The sequence below is a fragment of the Neofelis nebulosa genome, chromosome 7 (assembly GCF_028018385.1).
Source record: "Neofelis nebulosa isolate mNeoNeb1 chromosome 7, mNeoNeb1.pri, whole genome shotgun sequence".
NCBI classification, from domain to species: domain Eukaryota; kingdom Metazoa; phylum Chordata; class Mammalia; order Carnivora; family Felidae; genus Neofelis; species Neofelis nebulosa.
Genome location: NC_080788.1, coordinates 104,811,137 through 104,831,256, shown reverse-complemented (window position 1 = coordinate 104,831,256; position 20,120 = coordinate 104,811,137). Strand labels below are relative to the sequence as shown.

At 39.9% G+C, this 20,120-nt stretch overlaps 1 protein-coding gene across 10 annotated transcripts in view; it reads right to left on the bottom strand.

The window, feature by feature from the left end:
- Positions 1-12,116, bottom strand: part of TMEM260 (transmembrane protein 260) — a 102,295-nt gene extending 90,179 nt beyond the window's left edge. For 4 of the 10 annotated variants that reach the window (XR_009264479.1, XR_009264480.1, XM_058739139.1 and 1 more), the window contains exons 1-3: positions 11,816-12,111; positions 5,725-5,756; positions 4,850-5,001 (exon numbers count right to left, since the gene is read on the bottom strand). Coding sequence is in view for 8 of the 10 variants with exons in the window: in XM_058739139.1 (XP_058595122.1) it covers positions 4,850-5,001; positions 5,725-5,756; positions 11,816-11,975 (344 nt within the window). In the remaining 2 variants the exon portion in view is untranslated. Of the gene's footprint in view, positions 1-4,849; positions 5,002-5,724; positions 5,757-11,815 lie in introns of all 10 variants that reach the window. The other 6 variants (XM_058739136.1, XM_058739137.1, XM_058739142.1 and 3 more) reach the window with 4 other exon arrangements.
- Positions 12,117-20,120: the final 8,004 nt, after the last annotated feature.

Below are 20,120 nucleotides of genomic sequence, written 5' to 3'. Positions count from 1 at the left end.
AATAGAGCTTTCTGGGAAAAGCAGAGTAAATCAAGAAAGTCTATGACTTCCGCACATTCTGAAGGGATTGTGGTTTACATAAATTTTCTCCCAATTGGAGATTGAGCTCTTCCTCATCTTACACATGGGATTTAGTTGTCACTCAATGGTAACAGCTGTGAAAAGGTGAAGCGGCCCACCGCTCAGAATATTGCCTTCGCTTTTAAAGCAATTAACCCATGAACAGGAGGATACCTGGTGATATCAAAGGGATTAGGCCAGCCAGTGCATTATTAACATTTCCTTGAACTAATTCTAACTCTGACTAGCTGTCAGAAAAGACTCTACAGTCTTAAAAAAGAGTTTTTGCCCTGCTTTTTTCCCCCTTCAAAATGAAGTGCTGCTATTTGAGCCTAATATGTCCCTCTACTTATAAGAAAATGCAAATGAACCAAGCTCTTAATATGCTTAACCAGTCTGAGTCAATGCAATTTTAATACAAGCATGAGAGAAATATATGATCAATTAACCAGGGATCAAGACAGATATTCTCCTGAATGGAAATTAATGCTCCAGTACTTTCCATTCTTCTTCAACTACAAAAACTTGGGGCCTATTTGTTACTTATGCATAGTTACCTCTGAAATTAGGAAGAGCTTCACATTATTCGCTATGGCAATAATCTAAAATACTCTCTGAGCTGGAAAATCCGAATGTCCCTTAAGCAGGAGATTCTACATTCTCTAAGGTATGGCATTTTAATTTTGTATTCTTTATTGAATGGAGTCTTAGCTGAAGCTGCAAGAGTCGCAGACACAGGGCTCAGAATCAAGTATCCCTCTTCTAAAAGTTCAAGCAAATTAATTTTGGGCAGCAGCATAATGTTTAGAATTATATTGCTTATACAAAACAAGATACCCCACAAATAAAATACTGGCACAAAACAACCTGCCGGAAGGTATTTAAATATCACTGAAACTGGTGAAGTTCTTTGCAGCAAGTAGGCAGAGTTTCAATATACCTTTAATTATTATTTGTAGTCATATATTCTAGCTAACGTGGTTGACATCAAGAGACCTGATTTCTAACTGTACAGTGTTAACAGTGTTAGAAAGTTTTCTTTATGCAAGTGTCCTAGAACAGTAGTTCCTAGAAAAAAAAATTGAAAACCTGTTTAATGGTTAGCGACTTTGTCTTAATTCCTTTAAAATAAGCACTGAATTTTGATTATAAAAACTAAAATAGTTTTACTTTCGAGCCACATTAGTCCTCAACAAACACTGCTGAATGAATTCTTCTATAGTTCCACTTGGTCCATAAGAGTTTGGAAAGGATATGCTGACTCTCAAACCTATCGAGAATATATTTCCTGCCCTGTAACTCCCAAAATAAACGATACAAGATAACACCCTCATCTGAGATCGTAGGCAATTTAAATCTTCCCTGAGGTAAAGAATTTTTAACAATGCTATCAACATACTCCATCTTCTCTTAGTGATACCAGAACATATGAGACGTAAGCATGTTGACGTTTAGTGACCGTGATTTCAGCGCTCCTTCCTTATTAAGTACATAGGACCGAGTGTGATACTTCTTAGGAAGTAAGTTTGAAATTCAAGTAGTAAGCAATGCTAAGGCATGTTCATATTCATGATTTACAAGAGCTATAACTTCTTAAATTTTGTATTAATAGGATTTGTGAATTTCGAATATGACACTTTAAATATTGTGCCATTAAACTTAAAAATCATTTGCTTTAATGGCCTTAAAAGAGAAAATCCCAGTTCCTACGAATCACTGACTGCGTTTCGTAGTCTTAAAAACACAGATGTACATATTAATAAAATGAATACTATTTCATATAAATGAAATGCATTAAACTCTCTTAACATAATGAATGCTTAAAAATACCCCTGAAGGGGACAATACATAAATAAATACATACAGAAACAACTGCCATGATCTTACTATTTTTAATTCAATAAACTACAATGACACATACAGCTTTCCACGTGCTGTTTTCCTCATATGCTTTCTACATTAAGGCAAAGCACACAGACATGAGTTCTTGCCAACCATTAGGAAAGATTGACAAAAAATGCAGGGTTAATGACATCTTATGGCTTTTAAAAGCAAGAGAAAGACGCAAGGAAAGCAAAAATTACATCGTAATTGGAAACAACGAATAAATTGTTCTTTCAACCTAAGTCATGTTTACTGAAAAAAACGCAGCTTTTTACATCAACACATTTAAACAGAAATTTGCTTTTAAAATGCAATCTTTGTTTAAAAGGTACAGAAGGTCTTTATGTCCACCCCAAGAGCTAAATATAGTGAATGCTATGTGAACAATTACCTGAGAAAATCTAAACCTGTTAAAAGAATTAATTTACTGCACACCAGTCAGCACTAATCCTACATGTACAGTAATGTTCTCTTAAGTGATGGGGGAAAGAAAGAATAAAACTGTTTCCTAGATCAAAACCCTTCAATAGTCAACAACGAAACGGAATGATGATTTGGCCTGTAAATGAATAAAGTAGTAAAATGTCCCCTCAACAAATTCTGATAAAAGGAGTCAACCTGTAAAGGAATACATTTACTATACACTGATACTGGGGAAAAAAGCTGTCACTGTAATGGCTGTACAAAAACTGTGTCCTGCTGTTGGGTTTATATTCACAGAAGAAAGGTTTTAAAGGTTAAGTTCAGGTCATACAACAAATGAAATTGTAACAAGCCAGCTGACATTGTATAATGTCTTCTTCCACTCAATCAATAGGCTACTGTTAGTCCTATTACCATAGAGATGGCTTGCTCTTTCCTGAAGGGTGTCTATTGTTTGACAAAACAGATTTGCCACTTGAACTAGGTTGTTCCCAAAGGACGTGTACCTTGTCAATTATTTGTATTCAAAATAATGAAATATTTTCATATTAAAATGTATGTAAGAGATAATATCGTTAGATCCCTTTTCTGAAAGAAAGCAACTTTCCCAAGTACAGTATTACTAAAACATTACTAAAACCACTCAAATATCCAGTTTAGTCATATTAAGAGTTTTTGATTTAAAGCATCTGTCAGCAAATATACAAATTTATCATTAAGACTGTATTGAAAGAAAAGGGTCACAGGTTAAGTGTGCTAATCTAAAACCCATTATAATCAAGCATAATAATAAAAGGTATTTTAAAATGTGGACAACTCAAAGGAAAATTATTGTCCAAAGCTATTTGGATTCAGTAAAGATAAAGACTTCTATGTACGATTTTTACAGTGGTTTTCATGGGGAATGGCATCACCAATTAATATAGTGAACAGCATGAAAAAGTTTTAGAAACCAAATCACTTTATTTGCATAAGAGCTTTTTATAGCCACATAGCATTTAAATACACATGTTACAGAAATACCTTCTAAAATACAGGTAAAGAATTAAAAATAAAATAAAATAAATAAAATACAGATGAACTAACAAAATAAATACAACTATTAATTTTCTTTATGTGCTTTTGTCTTAAATGTCTTATGAAAATTATTAATTTGTACACTCAATACAGTACAAGTAAGTTCTGTATTTCAACCTAAATATTTAAAAATTAAAAAGATCAGTTTTTTTGCCTGAATAGAAATAATGACAGATTCTTAATTATAAAAGACTCAGGAGAAAGAATTCTAAAGAAGATTATTCTAATCATTTAGAAAAAGAAAGTATTCGTAATACTAATCAATTCAAGCAGAGATGTTATTTTCAACACTTCATACTTAAAGAATTGGCTATCACTGAAAACCTGTAAGACTGAAATAAAAATGAATTAAATAATATAGATAAAAATTTAGTAAATGATCAACAGTCATGACATTTGAATCTGAAATCTTTCCACAAATAAATTTAAAAGTAAGCTTTAGAGTCATAATTATGTTAACTTTTACCTTTCTGTAAATAATGAAAAAGGAAACTTAGGAAGAATTTAGCCAAAGGGCAATATTATGACTAATGCAAATAAAAACATTAGTCTCCAAAAATGGCATTTGAAATTGTCTATTCAAATTACACTATATTTACAGACAAAAATTTATTGTTATATTAAAAACTACAGTAGTTTTTGAAAGAAGCATTTTAATTTGGCTCTCCCTTTGCAGGAAGTATCATTGTATTTTTTACTATAATCTCCTTAGGCATAGGTTAGACTGAGTTAAGAATGAAGAAGACAGGAACAGCAAAGACAAATAAGTTTACCAACACCCTAAACTAATGACCCATTTTTTAAAACAAGGTAGCCTTCCAAACTAAGAAAGCCTTCCATCCATGAAGTAAGTGGGGTCTAATTTGCCTCCCTTCCCTACCGCTATAATGGAACAAAGTGAAACCTTACTAAATCCTTATCCCAAATTTATTTCCTTAGTTAACAGCCTCATTTCAAAACGTAGACAACATGTGCGTATTTAGAATACAACATAATTAGGTAGTAGCTCTGGCCCTGACAGGCAGCTGCCCATCAGCAACACTGTGAGTAATTAACTGATATTTACCATTTACCAAAAGATGAACGTCATATTGTTGAATTAAACTGGCCCATCTGCATCTTCATAAAATGACAAACCTTATTAGTTCTGCCTAACCAGAGAACTGCGATAATGAACTTGTGACACCTTTACTTCATTGTACGAAGCACAACCAACTGTGTCATCATCTGAGGGGTCAAATGCATATAAAATTACCGGAAATTAAAGTGAAATCACATGAGTGATTAGGAAAACCATTCAAGCAACAAAAGCTTTTTTTTTTTTTTTTTAACGTAAGCACTTAGACCATAAGACAGCTACATCTCCAATTAGCCAAGATTAACTTTAACTGATCAACTACTTTACCTGAAAACGGTGAAAAACAGTAATGCTGCAGCTACTGCTCCAAATAAGCCACACAGAAGATTGACTCGGTAGGCAACTGAACCGAAAGGAAATAGTCTAATTGCCAGTTTAGCCACCAGAGTGAACAAAGGATAGCCAGGAGGATGGGCAACCTATGGAAAAATCAGCAGGTTAGGAGGTTTTCACCCACTGAAGAGTCACACTCGCTTTAATTGGACAGGAGCCTTTTTCTCGGGCAAGTAGCGAGATTAAGAGGCAATGACTCAATGTTTGAATGGTGGTTTTCTATTGTAATCCTTTTGTGCCAATACAAATAAATATTTTCTTTCGTGGATTTGGCAGTGTCTACCACATGGTGTGTCACCTACAGAAAGGGTGACATATTTCATTGTCAGTTCTTAAGCAGTCTGTTCTCTGGGTTCACAGTGCATTAGGGTCATTTAAAAGGCTATTGAGAAAAAAGCAGGTTCTGAAATACCGTATTGGTTAGAAAGTTGAAAGACCACACTGCTATCGGATTACCACCACGCTGACAGTCCTAAGGTCTTGCCTAAAGGGATCATGCACCATAATAAAGTTTATTAAATAATAAACTTATTAAAACTGTTAACCCGATTTATTTTATTCTCCATAGCTTATACAAAATTTGGGGTGATAATAAGCCAGCTACTGTATATATAGTAAAGGCTTTGCTTTATAATTTAGTTTAATTGGATTTAAAACTTAAAGTAAATTGTCACGTACTGTACTTATAAGTTACTAAAAACTGGGGTTTGAAAATAAATTAATCTACTTTACTCCATGCTTAATTAAACTTTCTTAATTCCTAAAACTGTTAATGAGAGCATTGATTAAACAATAAAACTAATACTTACTCCAAGCTCATGTGCGGCTGTGATCAGTTCCCCTGTGAAAAAATAATGTAAAACCAATAATTACTATTAGAAAATGACACTCCTCCAAAGTTTTCAAAATCCAAATGCTTGCACTGGGGTTTTGCATTAATTTGACTGGATAAAACTGTAAATCTGTAGAGATTTAACAGCATGAAACAGTCTAAGGATATTTTCTCCCTTAGGTCTTACTGAACAAATGATCTTTGATAGCTTTTAATAACTGGTCAGTGGAAATATAGGTGAATTCCCGTTTCTAAAAAGTGCCTATTGTCCTTCCTAAAAGTTGTACACACTTACAAATATATAAAATCTCTTGTGAAATGATAGTGTAATATGCTGTATTGTCCCTCAAGATTTTAGTATTAAAATGTCTACAAAGATGCAACTTTATGATACATAACATGTGCAGACATCTGAGGCTTGGACACTCCATTACATGTACCATTCTGCCCTAAACTGGCGTTTGAATACCTTCTCTACATTAATTACGTTGGAGATCTTTAAATGACTGCTAAATACTTCTTGCTCCAGGTTATTTTGGGAAGTTCCGACTACCATAATACATTTCTTCAAACCACTAAATCATTATATTACTTATAGCCCTTTGTAATTCTTCGCCATCAGTGATTATTTCTAAAATTACGATGCAGTCATTCAATGCCTATTTGTTAATATTTTTTTTTTTAATTTTTTTTTTTTTCAACATTTTTTTTTTACTTATTTTTTGGGACAGAGAGAGACAGAGCATGAACGGGGGAGGGGCAGAGAGAGAGGGAGACACAGAATCGGAAACAGGCTCCAGGCTCCGAGCCATCAGCCCAGAGCCTGACGCGGGGCTCGAACTCACGGACCGCGAGATCGTGACCTGGCCGAAGTCGGACGCTTAACCGACTGCGCCACCCAGGCGCCCCCTATTTGTTAATATTTTAAGTATCCAGAGCACAGGGACTGTAATACATACAGTACAATGTAAGAAATCAATGTTGATGATTTATGAGTTACTATTATCTATTAAGAAATCTATTAATGGCCATTTTCTACCCTTCGATGGATGTTAATTTGAATAGTCTTAATTTCTACTGTCCCAGCTACGATGTAGATCTTCACCCTCTGGCCTGGACTACAGCAAAAGCTTTGACCAGTTTTCTACTTCAATTCATCTTCATACTGAAATCACTTATCACCATACCACCCCCCAAAAAATGTTGGACTAGATCACTAATCCAAAATTTCTCAGTTGCTGCTCTCATTTTACTAAATGAAGTTCAGATTCCTCAGCACAACAGGCTAGCCCTCTATGGCTTCGAGGGCCCTTTATAAGGCTTACATCCTACGAAACCTATGCTTGCCTCAGTCAAATCTTACTACTCACCGTTCCTCTGGAATGGTTCTCTTTTGCACCTCTTATCACTCATTTCCTCACCCAGTATTCTCTCCTAAATCCTTCAAGGCCTAATTCAATTGCCACCTTCTCAGTGACACCTTTCCTTATACATATCCTTCCCCAGCCTCCCCCATCAAGATTAATCACCTCTTCCTCCTCCATAGAACCTGCTCTAAGCTCTCTATGCAGCACTTAGATTGCCTGATATTCCGGTTAGTTGTTTTCATTTCTGTCGTTCCTATGAAGTTGAAAATATTACCTTAGCCACTTCAGGAGTCTGTCAAGACACCACCACCTCTCCCTCCTCTGGTCACACAAGGAAACTAATTCAAGCCCTGGACACAGAGGTTGACAGTAAGACGAATCATATTGTCACCCTTGCTACTAAGATGCCCTTAGTAGCATCCAAGGGCCAGTGAATGGTTGCATCATGGAAGCCCCATAAGGGCACCCAAAGAGATACCAGACACTGCTCACCTAAGTCAATGACGTAGGGACATCTTTTAATTCTGGAGATATTTAAGAGCACCTTGGAAACCAAAGGCATTTTTTGTATCTTAAAGACTTTTTAAAGAAATTGTTTACGGCCTAAAAAAATTTAAAGTAACCATTCCCTTTAGAACAACCATCAAGAATATTGCATGATTTTACTCCAGAATGGATTAGCATGTCTTCAGTCCCAAACTGTTTTCATCAGCTTTTGATATTTCTATAGTTATGATGAAACACAGTTACATTCAAATTTTCAAAGTCACTATTCTCCATGTAAAATACCTTTAGAATTGCATTTAACATGAAGAAAAATAGCCTACTTTCTCTAACTTCTTTTTACCATTAAAAAGTCATAATGCTGTTATTTTTTTTTTCTTGAAGTTCATTTATTTTGAGAGCCCATGCATGTGAGGGAGGGGCAGAGAGAGAGAGGGAGAGAGAATCCCAAGCAGGTTCTGCACGGATAGCACAGAGGCAGATGTGGAGCTTCAATTCATGAACTGGGAGATCATGACCCAAGCCAAAGTCAAGAGTTGGACACTTAACCAACTGAATCACCCAGGAGTCCTATAATGCTGTTATTCTTTGCTGGAGTTCTGTTGGCATAAAAATCAGGAATGTGACAAACTTCTATCACCAACTCTTATCAAATGTTAAACTAGTATCTACATGGAAACCATAGCTATTATTAAATTATTAAAGCCTATAAATGTATCCTTGGAAAAAGCTAAAGGGAGACGTTACTCTTAAAGTTGAATATGATTAAGAGGAAAGAGAATGTGACTTGGGGGGGAAGGGGCGGGTGAAGGAAGAACCTCCTGAATACTTGCTTTCTCCCAAACCTTTACCCTAGGGCTTCCTCAAATTTAAGTCCTACTACAACTTACACCAGAATGCTTTTTTAAAATGAAGATTCCTTGACCAAACCTACCTACATTAAGACCCTCTGGCATTGGGGCCCAAGTTTCCTAGGCAATTCTGAGGTGCATTCAAGTTTGAGAATTACAGCTTTTCTAAGACACAAACGGGTGGCAAGCTCAGAACTGTTAGCAGATGCTTAATGTTTACAAAAACTAGCTCCCTCTGTATTATACTTTTTGTATTAATTACAGTTAATTTTCATCTATCAAGTCTATTAAAGACAGCATCCTTAAAATATATAAACACATAAATAAGCTGATTCATTTTTCCCAAGAATAACAAGAGAAGTGATGGCTAGATTCCCACACTCTCCTCCAAAGGATGAGTATTTCCTGCCCATAAATCAACTATGTGTATCAAGTAGTACAAAAAATAATTTTGGCAAGGCCACACAATGTGATAGATTTATGGAGTATAAGTTAAGACTTATCAGGAAGAAAAATACATACTTTATATTGGTTTTGAGATGTGTTCCATTTATTGATAAAAAATATATTTCATCAACAGAAACATTCAAGGAGGACAGTACTTCCATCATATAAACAAAATTGTCAAAGACATGATTATACAAATTCACTGGCAATACCTGGAAAAGTTTATTTATCATTTCCAACAATGAACCCCAAAAATATTAGAAGCAACCACTATTTAGCATCAAATTAAATCAGAACACCTAAAAAGTCTGGTAACTCAATCTGAATAAATAACTTTATTCTACTGGGGAAAATGTAAAAGACAATATTAATAAAGATACCAATCACAGATTTTAAATATCAGTATATATGTAATGACGGGTTTAACTACGAACTTAGAGCAGAAGTTAAGAGAGCATGTTCTAAGTCCATCTACTGGAGTTCTTTCCTCGACTGCCCCTACTTTCTAGCTGTGTGATTCTGGACACAGGTTGGCCTCAGTTTTGTCAGCTATCAAAGAAAGATATTGGTAGTGCCTACCTCATAGGGATAGTAACTGAATTAAAATGACAATCCATGTAAAGCACTTGGAACAGTGCCTGGCATACAGTAAGAGCTCAGTAAGTGTTTGTTTTTATTCATCCCCCCAATACTGCAGGCTCAAAGAACCGTGGTAACCTGCAATGTTTTTTTTTCTTTTTTTTTAAGGTACAGAACTACTCAATCTTTGAGTAATGCTCTCCATTGTCAAAACTCTCACTTGCACTGCTGGTGGGAATGCAAACCGGTAGAGCCACTCAGGAAAACAGTATGGAGGTTCCTCAAAAAACTAAAAATAGAACTACCCTACGACCCAGCAATTGTACTACTAGGTATTTATCCAAAGGATACAAAAATGCTAATTCAAAGGGGCACATGCACCCCAAAGTTTATAGCAGCATTATCGACACTAGCCAAATCACGGAAAGGGCCCAATGTCCATCTACTGATGAATGGATAAGGAAGATGTGATACACACACGCGCACACACAATGGAATACTACTCAGCGATGAAAAAGAATGAAACCTTGCCCTTTGCAACAACGTGGATGGAACTAGAGTGTATTATGCTAAGTGAAATAAATCAGAGAAAGACAAATACCATGTGATTTCACTCATATGTGGAATTTAAGAAACAAAATATGTGAACAAAGGGGAAGGGAAGCAAAAATAAGATAAGAAAAAAAAAGAGAGGGATACAAACCATAGGAGACAAACACAGAGAACAAACTGAGGGTTGCTGGTGGGGGGGTTTGACTAAATGGCTGATGGGCATTAAGGAGGGCACTTGTTGGGATGAGCACTGGGTGTCATATGTAAGTGATGAATCACTAACTTCTATTCCTGCCATCATTATTATGTTAATTAACTGGGATTTAAATTTTAAAAATAAAAAAAACTCTCACACCTTAAAAAAAACCACCTCTCACAACTATAGTTATTTCTATTATTTAATGTAAACCTTGGATACTGCTCCTATTTGTTCAACAGGACTTGAAAGAAAGATTAAAGGTAATGATTTGTAAAAAAAAAAAAAAGTATCTTCAATGTGGCAGACAGCCCTGAAGACGGCCCCCAGTGATCCCCAACTCCTGGGGTTCTCACTATATAATCCTCTCCCCCTTGAGTGTGGGTTGGATTTATCGACTAACTTCCAGGAATAAAATAGGGCAGTCCTGCATCAATCACTTCCAAGACTAGGTTTACAAAATGACCGACGTGTCCAACGAAGGTGCCATCTTTCTGGTCACAAGTGTCGGCTTCCCGAGAGACCCACTTGGCAAAGAACTGGATTGAGGTTACAAGCGGTTCCTCTCCCCAAGATGACCCTCGAGAAGACGACAGCTCCCGTCCACACCATGACAACAACCCCGTCCTGAGTAAGAGCACCCAGCTAAACTGCCCCCGGATTCCTGATCCACAGAAAATGTGAGATCATAAACATTTGTTTTAAGCTACTAAATTTGGGGCTATCTTGTCAGGCATCAAAAGATAACTAGTACACTCCATGTTTTCGACCTATAGATTCACTACCTGAAGTTACAACACCATTCTGACAAAATTAGGAATTACTGGATGGTCATTTAATTTGGCTACAAGACAAAAACAAAAACGGAACCTGGGTCTTGTTCCTCATCCCAAATATAAGACAATCCTATAACAAACACAACAATTGCTCGTGTCATTTAAATGGTCCCTGCTTTTCTTTTTAATAAATCAGCTTGTTTTAAGCCACACCTAGCTTCCACTTTTTCAAGTGTTCGCCCTCAAATTTCCTGCATGGCCGGTTCCTTTTCAACACCCAGGTTTCAACTACAATATGCTGCTCAGAGGCCTTTCCTGGCTAGCCTTTCTGGTGGAGCCCCACTCTCCATCCCGTCTCCCTCCGACTCCCTCCACTCATCACTACTCAACTTATCACTGTTTATGCAGTAGTTGGTGTACGGTCTCGACCTGCACTGGAATATTCTCCACGATACTTGGTCACCACCACTGTTATTCCTTTTATCTGGAACACGGTAAAGACTCAGTAAGTAGTATGGGGGGGGGGGCTGAAAAGGAGTGGACAACGAAAACTCGGGTCCCGAAAAATGGAACCCCGGCAAGTGGAGAAGTCGCTAAGTCCCACCGGGTGAAAACCAACAAGCCCCTTCTTCAAAGCCTGAGAACTACAGAACCCGGTTACAGGAATGGAATCACAAGCCGGTTCTGGGACGCAAAACGCTGCACTGGGCCAGGGGGGGACGGGGAGGGGGGCGATGAAGGGCGCGAGCCGACCGACGAGGGAGAGGGGCAGGAGGGCGGCCCTGAGATACTTTACCCGAGTCTCCCCCCGGCACCGAGGGGGGCAGCGTGAGGGTGAACACGGCGGCCACGGCGGCGAACACGGCCAGGCCGCCGCGGAGGCCCCCGGAGCGCCGCGGCCCCACCCGGGCTGCCCGCCCCCCGGCCGGGCCCCTGCCGTCGTCATGGAGACCCATGGGCCCGTGGGGCCCGGGGAAGGAGGCCGCGACGGGCCCAAGGACTCGGGTGGCCCGGAGTTTCCCCGGCGAGAGGCGAGCGCAGCCCGCGCGGCGGCTTCCGGGTCGGGCCCCAGGCCGGCCGGAGCGCACCTTCCTCGGCCCGGCAGCGGGAGGGGGAGAGAACGCGGCCGGCCTGGCGCGAGCGGCTCGGGGGTTTTGCGGGAGCGCGCCAGGCGGTGGGAATCCGCGGGGTTATTTGGTGCTTTACCGACGCCCACCACAAGCACGAGCCTACTCTCGAGAAAGCAAGCCGGGGCGTGGGGCTGCCGTGTCCACGGCCTCCCCCCGCTCACGCTGACTTGGTCGGGTCTGACGGAGACGGAACAGGGTCGCAAACCGGGCGGCGCCGGGACCGCCTCTGCCCCCGCTGGTGTGGGGGTGGAACTACACGCCGGGGCCGCGATCGCCAGCTTCAGCCTTCAACTGGGCGGGAACCAGGGGAGGGGTGCGTACGGTGGGCGCCACGCGGGCCAATACGGACGTCGGTCGCGTGTTGGCGTCGATTAATTCCGAGCCCGTGTGCGAATTGTTGAATCGCTGAGTTAGTTTCAGAGAGATTAAAATAAGCTAGTTGGTCTTTTTTTTTTTTTTTCTTCTTATACAGCATGAGGAAAACTCAACGATGAGTTGAGAAACTTGAGTTTCTGCGTTGATCCCAATAACTCCTATCCTGCTAAAGTTGCCTCCTACTTTAACGAAGAGGGGTATTTTGGTGGAGTTTGACCACAGCATGGCAAATGAAATGGAGACACGGTGCTTCACGATTAGCTGCACTGCAAAAAAAAAAAAAAAAAAAGAACGGGGACTATTGAACAACCCACATAGCACGGCTCTTAGTGAGATTTTTAAGCTTACATTTTACATTATTATAGCAATTATTCTGGAGTGGGAGGGGGGGAGGGCATCCTCTGTGGAATGCATCCCAAAGTACGCCAAAGATTAGCGACGATCTAAAACGTGTCACGGGTAACCTGCCAGGAACACAGCGTCTGGACTGTAGAGTAACATACACCTACATAAATTGGCAATTGTACCAGCAATACCTTAGTCTTTCTCACGTACTTACATAATGCTTTCTCAGCCATGTTGGGGGTTGCTGGAGGGCAGGGGCCCTGTGATAGGCAGCTCCTAAAATAGCTCCCAGGGATCCCCGGCTGCTGCTGGTATTCACTCCCTCGTGCAACCCTGTCCCTTGTGTGGGGGCCAGATCTATCAGCAGAAAAAGGCAAGAAGTGATGGATGAGCCTTTGCAGATTTGGTTACAAAAGTCTGACCTCCGTCTATCTGACACAGGTTGCTTTCTGCTTCTTTTCTGAAAGAGCATGCCAACGATTAATACTGACCGAACCAGGCATGTCCATTTCATCTTTTGCTCGTGAGCTTTATAAAGAGATACATTTTTATCACGGCACATTACTTTCAAAAGGGCCTAATTCTTTGCCCATGTTTGGGAAGGAGAGATCCGTGCTGGAAGGAGTTCTCAAGCAGGGATGAGAAGGATGAATCAGTTCACAGAGGCACAGTGTAGTGAAGACAAGGTTAAGGTCAAGCATTAGCCCACGTCTTCAATTATTTAGCCTAATAATTAGCAGGAGAGGAGGAGAGAACAGTGGCAGAGGGTAACCTGTCCCGAGAAGCTAAGGAAGAAATGATGTCCGTGAAGGATATGTGGTCAGGTAATCACAGAGAGGTGAAGGATGCTGAAGAGGACCACATCTAGGTTTTATGGGGCTTGAGGACATACAATTTGGAGAATCATCTAAGCAAAGGAATACAAAACCGCAGATACGAAATTAGGTACAGGCATCGGAAGGAGCCTGTGCTAGTGACAGGTGGTGAAACTTAAGTTTTGTTAGCTTCACAGTTAATCTCTTATGAGGATGAGGTACAGCTAGTTCTCCGTCTGTACCTGACCCTGCTTTCAGGAAGAGTGCTGCTAACTCTTGCCTCCCCCGCCCCCTCCAGCACTTTCTCCTCCAGGCTTCCCTGATAGCACACTGCTTTGGCTCTCCTTTTACCACTGGCCTCTCCTCCCCCTGGCTCGGCTTCTGTCAGACCTCCAAATACTACAGTGTGCCAGGGCTTAGCTGTAGACTTCTTTTCTCTCTTTCTGCCTTCTTTCCCAAAATAATTGTATTGAAATGTTAAGTAGTGACTTCAAATTATTAGCCTAAACTATAGGCTAATAAATCCCAAAACTACATACCACCCACCTTTCCTTTAATCTACTGCTTATTAAAAAAAAAAAAATATATAGCTGCACTGTGGTTTCTCTATATATCTAAACATTTCAAACCTGGAAGACTTTGCTTTTCTTATTTGCCTAAAATGGTGCCTGGCACAAAATAGTACTTAACAAATACTTGTGTAATGGATGGAGAAATGAACAATGATGGGCCACTGGTGTATCCATTAGGGATTGCATTTAGCTGCTGATAACAGAGACTCTGATACAGTGTCTTAAACATGCAAACATCTATTTTCTTATATAGAGGTCTGAAGGAAGTCAGTCCAACATTCATTTGGCAACTCTCTCGGGTCATTAAGGGAAAAATTGAGGTCCTTATATCTCTCTGCTACATCCTACTCAACATATGTCCTCAAAGTCATCTCTTGACCCATGATGGATGCTAATGCTCCAGACATTTCATCTGTATTTCAGGAAGAAAGAGAAAACATGGCAAGAGATGGCAATACCCCATCCTTTTAAAGAATGTTATGGAAATGCCATTCCACAATTATCCTACATCTCATTGGCCACAGCTGAGTAACAGGCCACTCCTAGGGCCAAAGGCAGTTGAGTAATGTACCTTTTCGCCTAGATGGCTTTCCAGGATTCTACTGCCAAGGAAGAAAGGGGAGAATGGATATTGGAAAGCAACTAGCAGGTCCTGCTATAGTTGGATTTGGTGAATTGGAAGTATTTGAACTTTGAAAGTTCAGGGGGTCAGTTTCAGTAGAGTAGTAGGTATGAAAATCAGGCTGTAGGGGGTAAGATATGAGGAAATGGAAGAAGAGAAAATAGAATACATTTGTAAGAAGTTTGACAGTGAAGGGAAAGAGAGAAGTAATATCCGAATTCATAGGGATTGAAATGTCAAATGAGTTTTGTGTAATCCAAGGGAGTATTTGGAGAGAGATCGTGATGAAGAAAAGATGTACAGGAGGCAGAAGGAGATGGAACCAAGGACGAAAGAAGAGAAGGGATGAAGACAGAAAATATTAGAGTTAGGAGGGAAATTAAGAGAACACATGACAATTGAGCTCGATCCTTGGGGGAGTCTAGTAAAATATATAAGGAACCCATACCTATGATGTATGCTCTGGTTCACTCCACAAAGAGTTAGAGACAGCTACTATAATAAATAGTGTAAATGAGAAAAACATGTGTACCACTTAAGACTCAGCCAGAGAAACAAAAGTAGTAGGTGATATATGAGTGTTAGAGATATATTGCAAGAAATGATCTCACATGATTATGGAGGCTGGCTAGGCAAGTATGAAATCCCCAGAGCAGAAAGGGCAGGCTGGGAAGGAAATCCCTTTCCCAGAAAGGGTAGGCTGGAAGCCTTGGGCATGGGGATGTGAGTTGAGCGGGGAGGGAGGTGGTGGATGCTGCTGTCCACAGGTGGAATTTCTTCATCAGGGAATCCTCAGCTCTGCTCTTAAGGACTTTCAACTGATTGAATCGTGTCTACCCAGATTATTTAGGATAATCTCCCTGTCTTAAAGTCAACTGATCACAGACTTTAATCATAGCCACAAAATACCTTCACAAAAACACCTAGATTAGTGTTTGATTGAAACACTGAAGAATGCAGCCAGGCCAAACTGACTCATCCAAAGAACATCACAGTATGCGTAATGCAAATTCAAGGACAGGGAACATGTGAGTTAGAACATCAGACTGAAGGAAAGTAAATGCATGGATGTGTGGGCCTATGGTATACCACATTTGCCTCTGGGAGCTGTGAAAGCAAAACAAAAGGGAAATAAGATCATTCGTGTCCCGGGGAAAGCAAAGTCTTCCTGGCACTTAGGGCCAGCATCTAGCCTCTATTGACACCTAAGGGAGTGGCTCGTCCATACAGTTGAGCAGACGTGGGCTTTCCAGCTCCCCATTACGTCTCCATTGAAAACTTCCCTAGCTGGACGGGGAGTAGGAACATCTTATTGATACCAGGATGAAGGCTCTGGCTCCTTCCTCGACCTTCTCCAACATCACCCTGGTGGGTGTTTTGGGGCACCTGAAGAGGGTAGAAGTTTAGGTCCCCACTCAGCCTTCGCTAGAATGGTCAGGGGCCGGGGCCACAGTTTTTTCTTTGGCTTTTGGCTACAGCAGAGATGTCACTTTCTAAATGTATCTGTCCTGACCCCTTCCCTGTCTTTGGACCAGAGAGAGCAGGATTTTGTTGGGGCCTTTTTTGTTCTGTGCCCATTGCTGTCCCAGGTTGCCTGCTTTTCTAGCATCCAATCAGGGTCCACAAGGCAAAAAGAAAACCCAGGGAATCCGCTACCGTGGATTCAACTTTTGAGGCTCCTATCTGGTCTGCCTTCTTCTTTCTACCTTTCAGTCTTTTCTTTTTTTTTTTTATGTTTATTTATTTTGAGAGAGAGAGCAAGTATGAGCAGGGGAGGGGCAGAGAGAGGGAGAGAGAGAATCCCAAGCAGGCTCCATGCTGTCAGTGCACAGCCTGATATGGGGTTCCATCTCAGGAACTGTGGGATCATGACCTGAACCCAAATCGAGTCGAACGCCTAACCAGCTGAGCCACACGGGTGTGCCATTTCAGTCTTCTTATCTTTGTCTTACATATAATGTTTAGTTGTACTTAGCAGGAGAAATAGGGAAAAGCGTGTCTACTCCCATCTTGCTGGAAGCAGGAGTCACTCCCCTTTGTTGTATTCTTTCTGAATATTTATAGCAGCCTCATAGACATTAATGCACTGAAATCCTCCTTCAAAAATTGTCATTTAGAAGTCATGATCTCTGGGGCACCTGGCTGGCTCAGTCAGTGGAATATGTGACTCTTGAACTCAGTCAGGTTGTGAGTTCAAGCCCCATGTTGGCTGTAGAAATTACTTAAAAATAAAATCTTAAAAAAAAAAAAGTCATTATCCCAAATAAGCCCCACTTAAAATAAAGTCAAATGTGTCTTAATCTTTTAATACCCATGAAATTTTAGATTCAGAACCTTAGATTAGAAATTAGATACCTGGAAAACCACCCAATACATCATATACAATAGGACAGTATAGGAAGGCACAAATGTCTCTGTAAAGGGCCTTAGAAAAATAATTTTAAACACTGAAATGTACTAGTAGCCACACATATTTGAAATAAAAACAAAAAAGCCATTTTCAATCTTTCCAATTGTTGAAGATATTTAGTATCTATAGAGCATTAGTGATAAAGTAATTTGGTACATTTTAGAGGGCAACTGAGCTACATGTGTCAAAAATCTGTACAAAATTCATATAATTTGACCTAGAATTGCCAGTGAATGTCCCAAAATGTGTTCAACTTCATTAGTAAACAGAGAAATGCAAAATAAAACCACAGTGGGATTTTTGCTACCTACCAGGGTAGCAGAAACAAAAATCTGACTGCATCTAATGCCAGCAACTGTGTAGAACAATGGACATGCTAACAGGAATGTGAATTGGTACAACCACCTTGGAGGACACACGTTTTTCTAGTAAAGACAAAGATATGCAGAGCTTGTATCCTAGCAATCCCATGCCACACTTGTACCTAGAGAAGCCAGAGACAGATACGAAAAACGCTCTTAGCATTATTGTTCATAAAAGCCCCAAAATAGGAACAACCCCAAACACCCCTCAACAATGGCATAGAGAAATAAATCCTGGTATATTTATACCATAAGATGCTATACATTAAAGAGAATGAACAAACTACAGTTAACCACCATGAAAAGTATGGGTGCCTCTCATAAAAAGCACTGAAAGAGACAATTATAAAATGCTACAGATACAATGTTTCTAGCTATTTAAAGTTGAAAGATAGTGAAACTAAACAAAATTGTTGGGCGATCTACCTGTAAAGCTTTCAACTATAAAGGAAATAAAAAATCATTGTCACCAATGTTGGGATAATGGTAGTTACCTCTGGGGGGTTGGTGGGGGCCGTGACTGGGGGGTACATATGGGCTTTACTGTCTGTCAGTGCTTCTGTTCTAGGCTTGAGTAGTGGCTTCCTGGGTATTTTCTTTACTTAATTTTTTTAAAGTTTATTTATTTATTTTGAGAGAGAGGGAGCACAAGCAGGGGAGGGGCAGAGAGAGGGAAACAGAGAATCCCAAGCAGCATCTGTGCGGTGAGCAGGAAGCCCAATGGAGGGCTCGAACTCATGAACTGTCAGATGGTGACCTGAGCTGAGATCAAGAGTCAAACGCTTAAATGACTGAGCCACCCAGGCACCCTAGGCATCTTCTTTATAATTATTCTTTAAATTGTTTACAAATGTTTTACACACTCTCCGATAGGTGATACATCTCACAATGAAAAAACAGGAAGGAAGGGAGATTGTGGAGCAGTTACCTAGCAGACAGTTTTGTAATGAATGCAACCAGAATATTACTCTCAGTCGGCATGTGGTAACTCATGACTTTTCCTGCATCTTTTTTAGTTGTGTGTAATATAAGGGATTCCATGGAGGTGTTTTATACTCAAGGAAAATAGATTTCAGCATGAAAGTAAATTTTCTTTCAAAATCCCTTCTGGTAGTCTAATGTAATGGCATAGTAAACTCTCTCTTGAAACCAATTTACTTTTGAACATAAATTTTGTGAATTATGCTCCAGACCTTGGGCAAAAATAAATACTTGGTTTTATAGCGTGATGTCTATCAGTGTTCTTCAAACTTCCAATGAACCAACTTCTTTAAACAAAACTCTAGGAATGTCACTAAAAAAAGAATGTTATTTAAAGGAAAAAAGGCAGCAGTTAGATAAGGAGGCGAGGATTGTAGCAATGAACCAAATCCTCATTCTGTCTGTCTATGCTCACTCATCAAGAGATAATGTCTTAAATTGATAAATCAACAGGTAGCTTTGCAGGCCTATTATTTAGGGAAGTAGTCATGAGAAGGACCAAAACCAGAAAAGGTTAAAAGTGATTGCCTCTGAAAAAGGAGTCTTGTGGGAGGGGAAGAAGCAGGATGTGAGATATTTCTTTCATTAGAAGTTGTCCTGTATATTATATATTTTGCTTTCATTACAAGTTGCACTGTTCTTTTTCTCTTCTTTTCTTTTTCTAATGTTTATTTTTGAGAGAGAGAAAGACAGAGCACAAGCTGGGCAGGGGCAGAGAGAGGGAGACACAGAATCCAAAGCAGGCTCCAAGCTCTGAGCTGTCAGAGCCTGACGTGGGGCTTGAACTCATGAATCACGCGATCATAACCTCAGCTGAAGTCGGTGCTTAACCCACTGAGCCACCCAGGCGCGCCCCATAAGTTGCACTGTTCTATTATACATTTTGCCATGTACATTGTATTACTTTGATAAAGAAAAAGAAAGTATTTGTAAAAATGAGAATGATAAAAAAGGCAAAACCACAGCTGTTCGGAATTGCAGATTATATGCATATGAAGAGCCTGAAACATAGGAGCCATATAAATGTTTGCCCTAAATCGGTTGTTTCCTGTTTCAGTTACATTTTTACAAGTCTCGCATTTAGCCATTCTACTTTGATTTGTAAATATAATTTCATCCAGATTTGAGAAATTAATTGTTCATAAAGTATTTTGAAAATCTGTGTTCCAGTTACCTGCTTTTGTGTTTAAAAACTACCCTAGGGGCGCCTGGGTGGCTCAGTCGGTTAAGCGGCCGACTTCGGTTCAGGTCATGATCTCACGGTCCGTGAGTTCGAGCCCCGCGTCAGGCTCTGTGCTGACAGCTCAGAGCCTGGAGCCTGCTTCCGATTCTGTGTCTCCCTCTCTCTGACCCTCCCCCATTCATACTCTGTCCTCTCTCTGTCTCAAAAATAAATAAACGTTAAAAAAATAAAATAAAAATAAAAAACTACCCTAAAACTTAGTGGCATATCACAACAACCATTTATTATGAATCAGTTTTGTAAGTC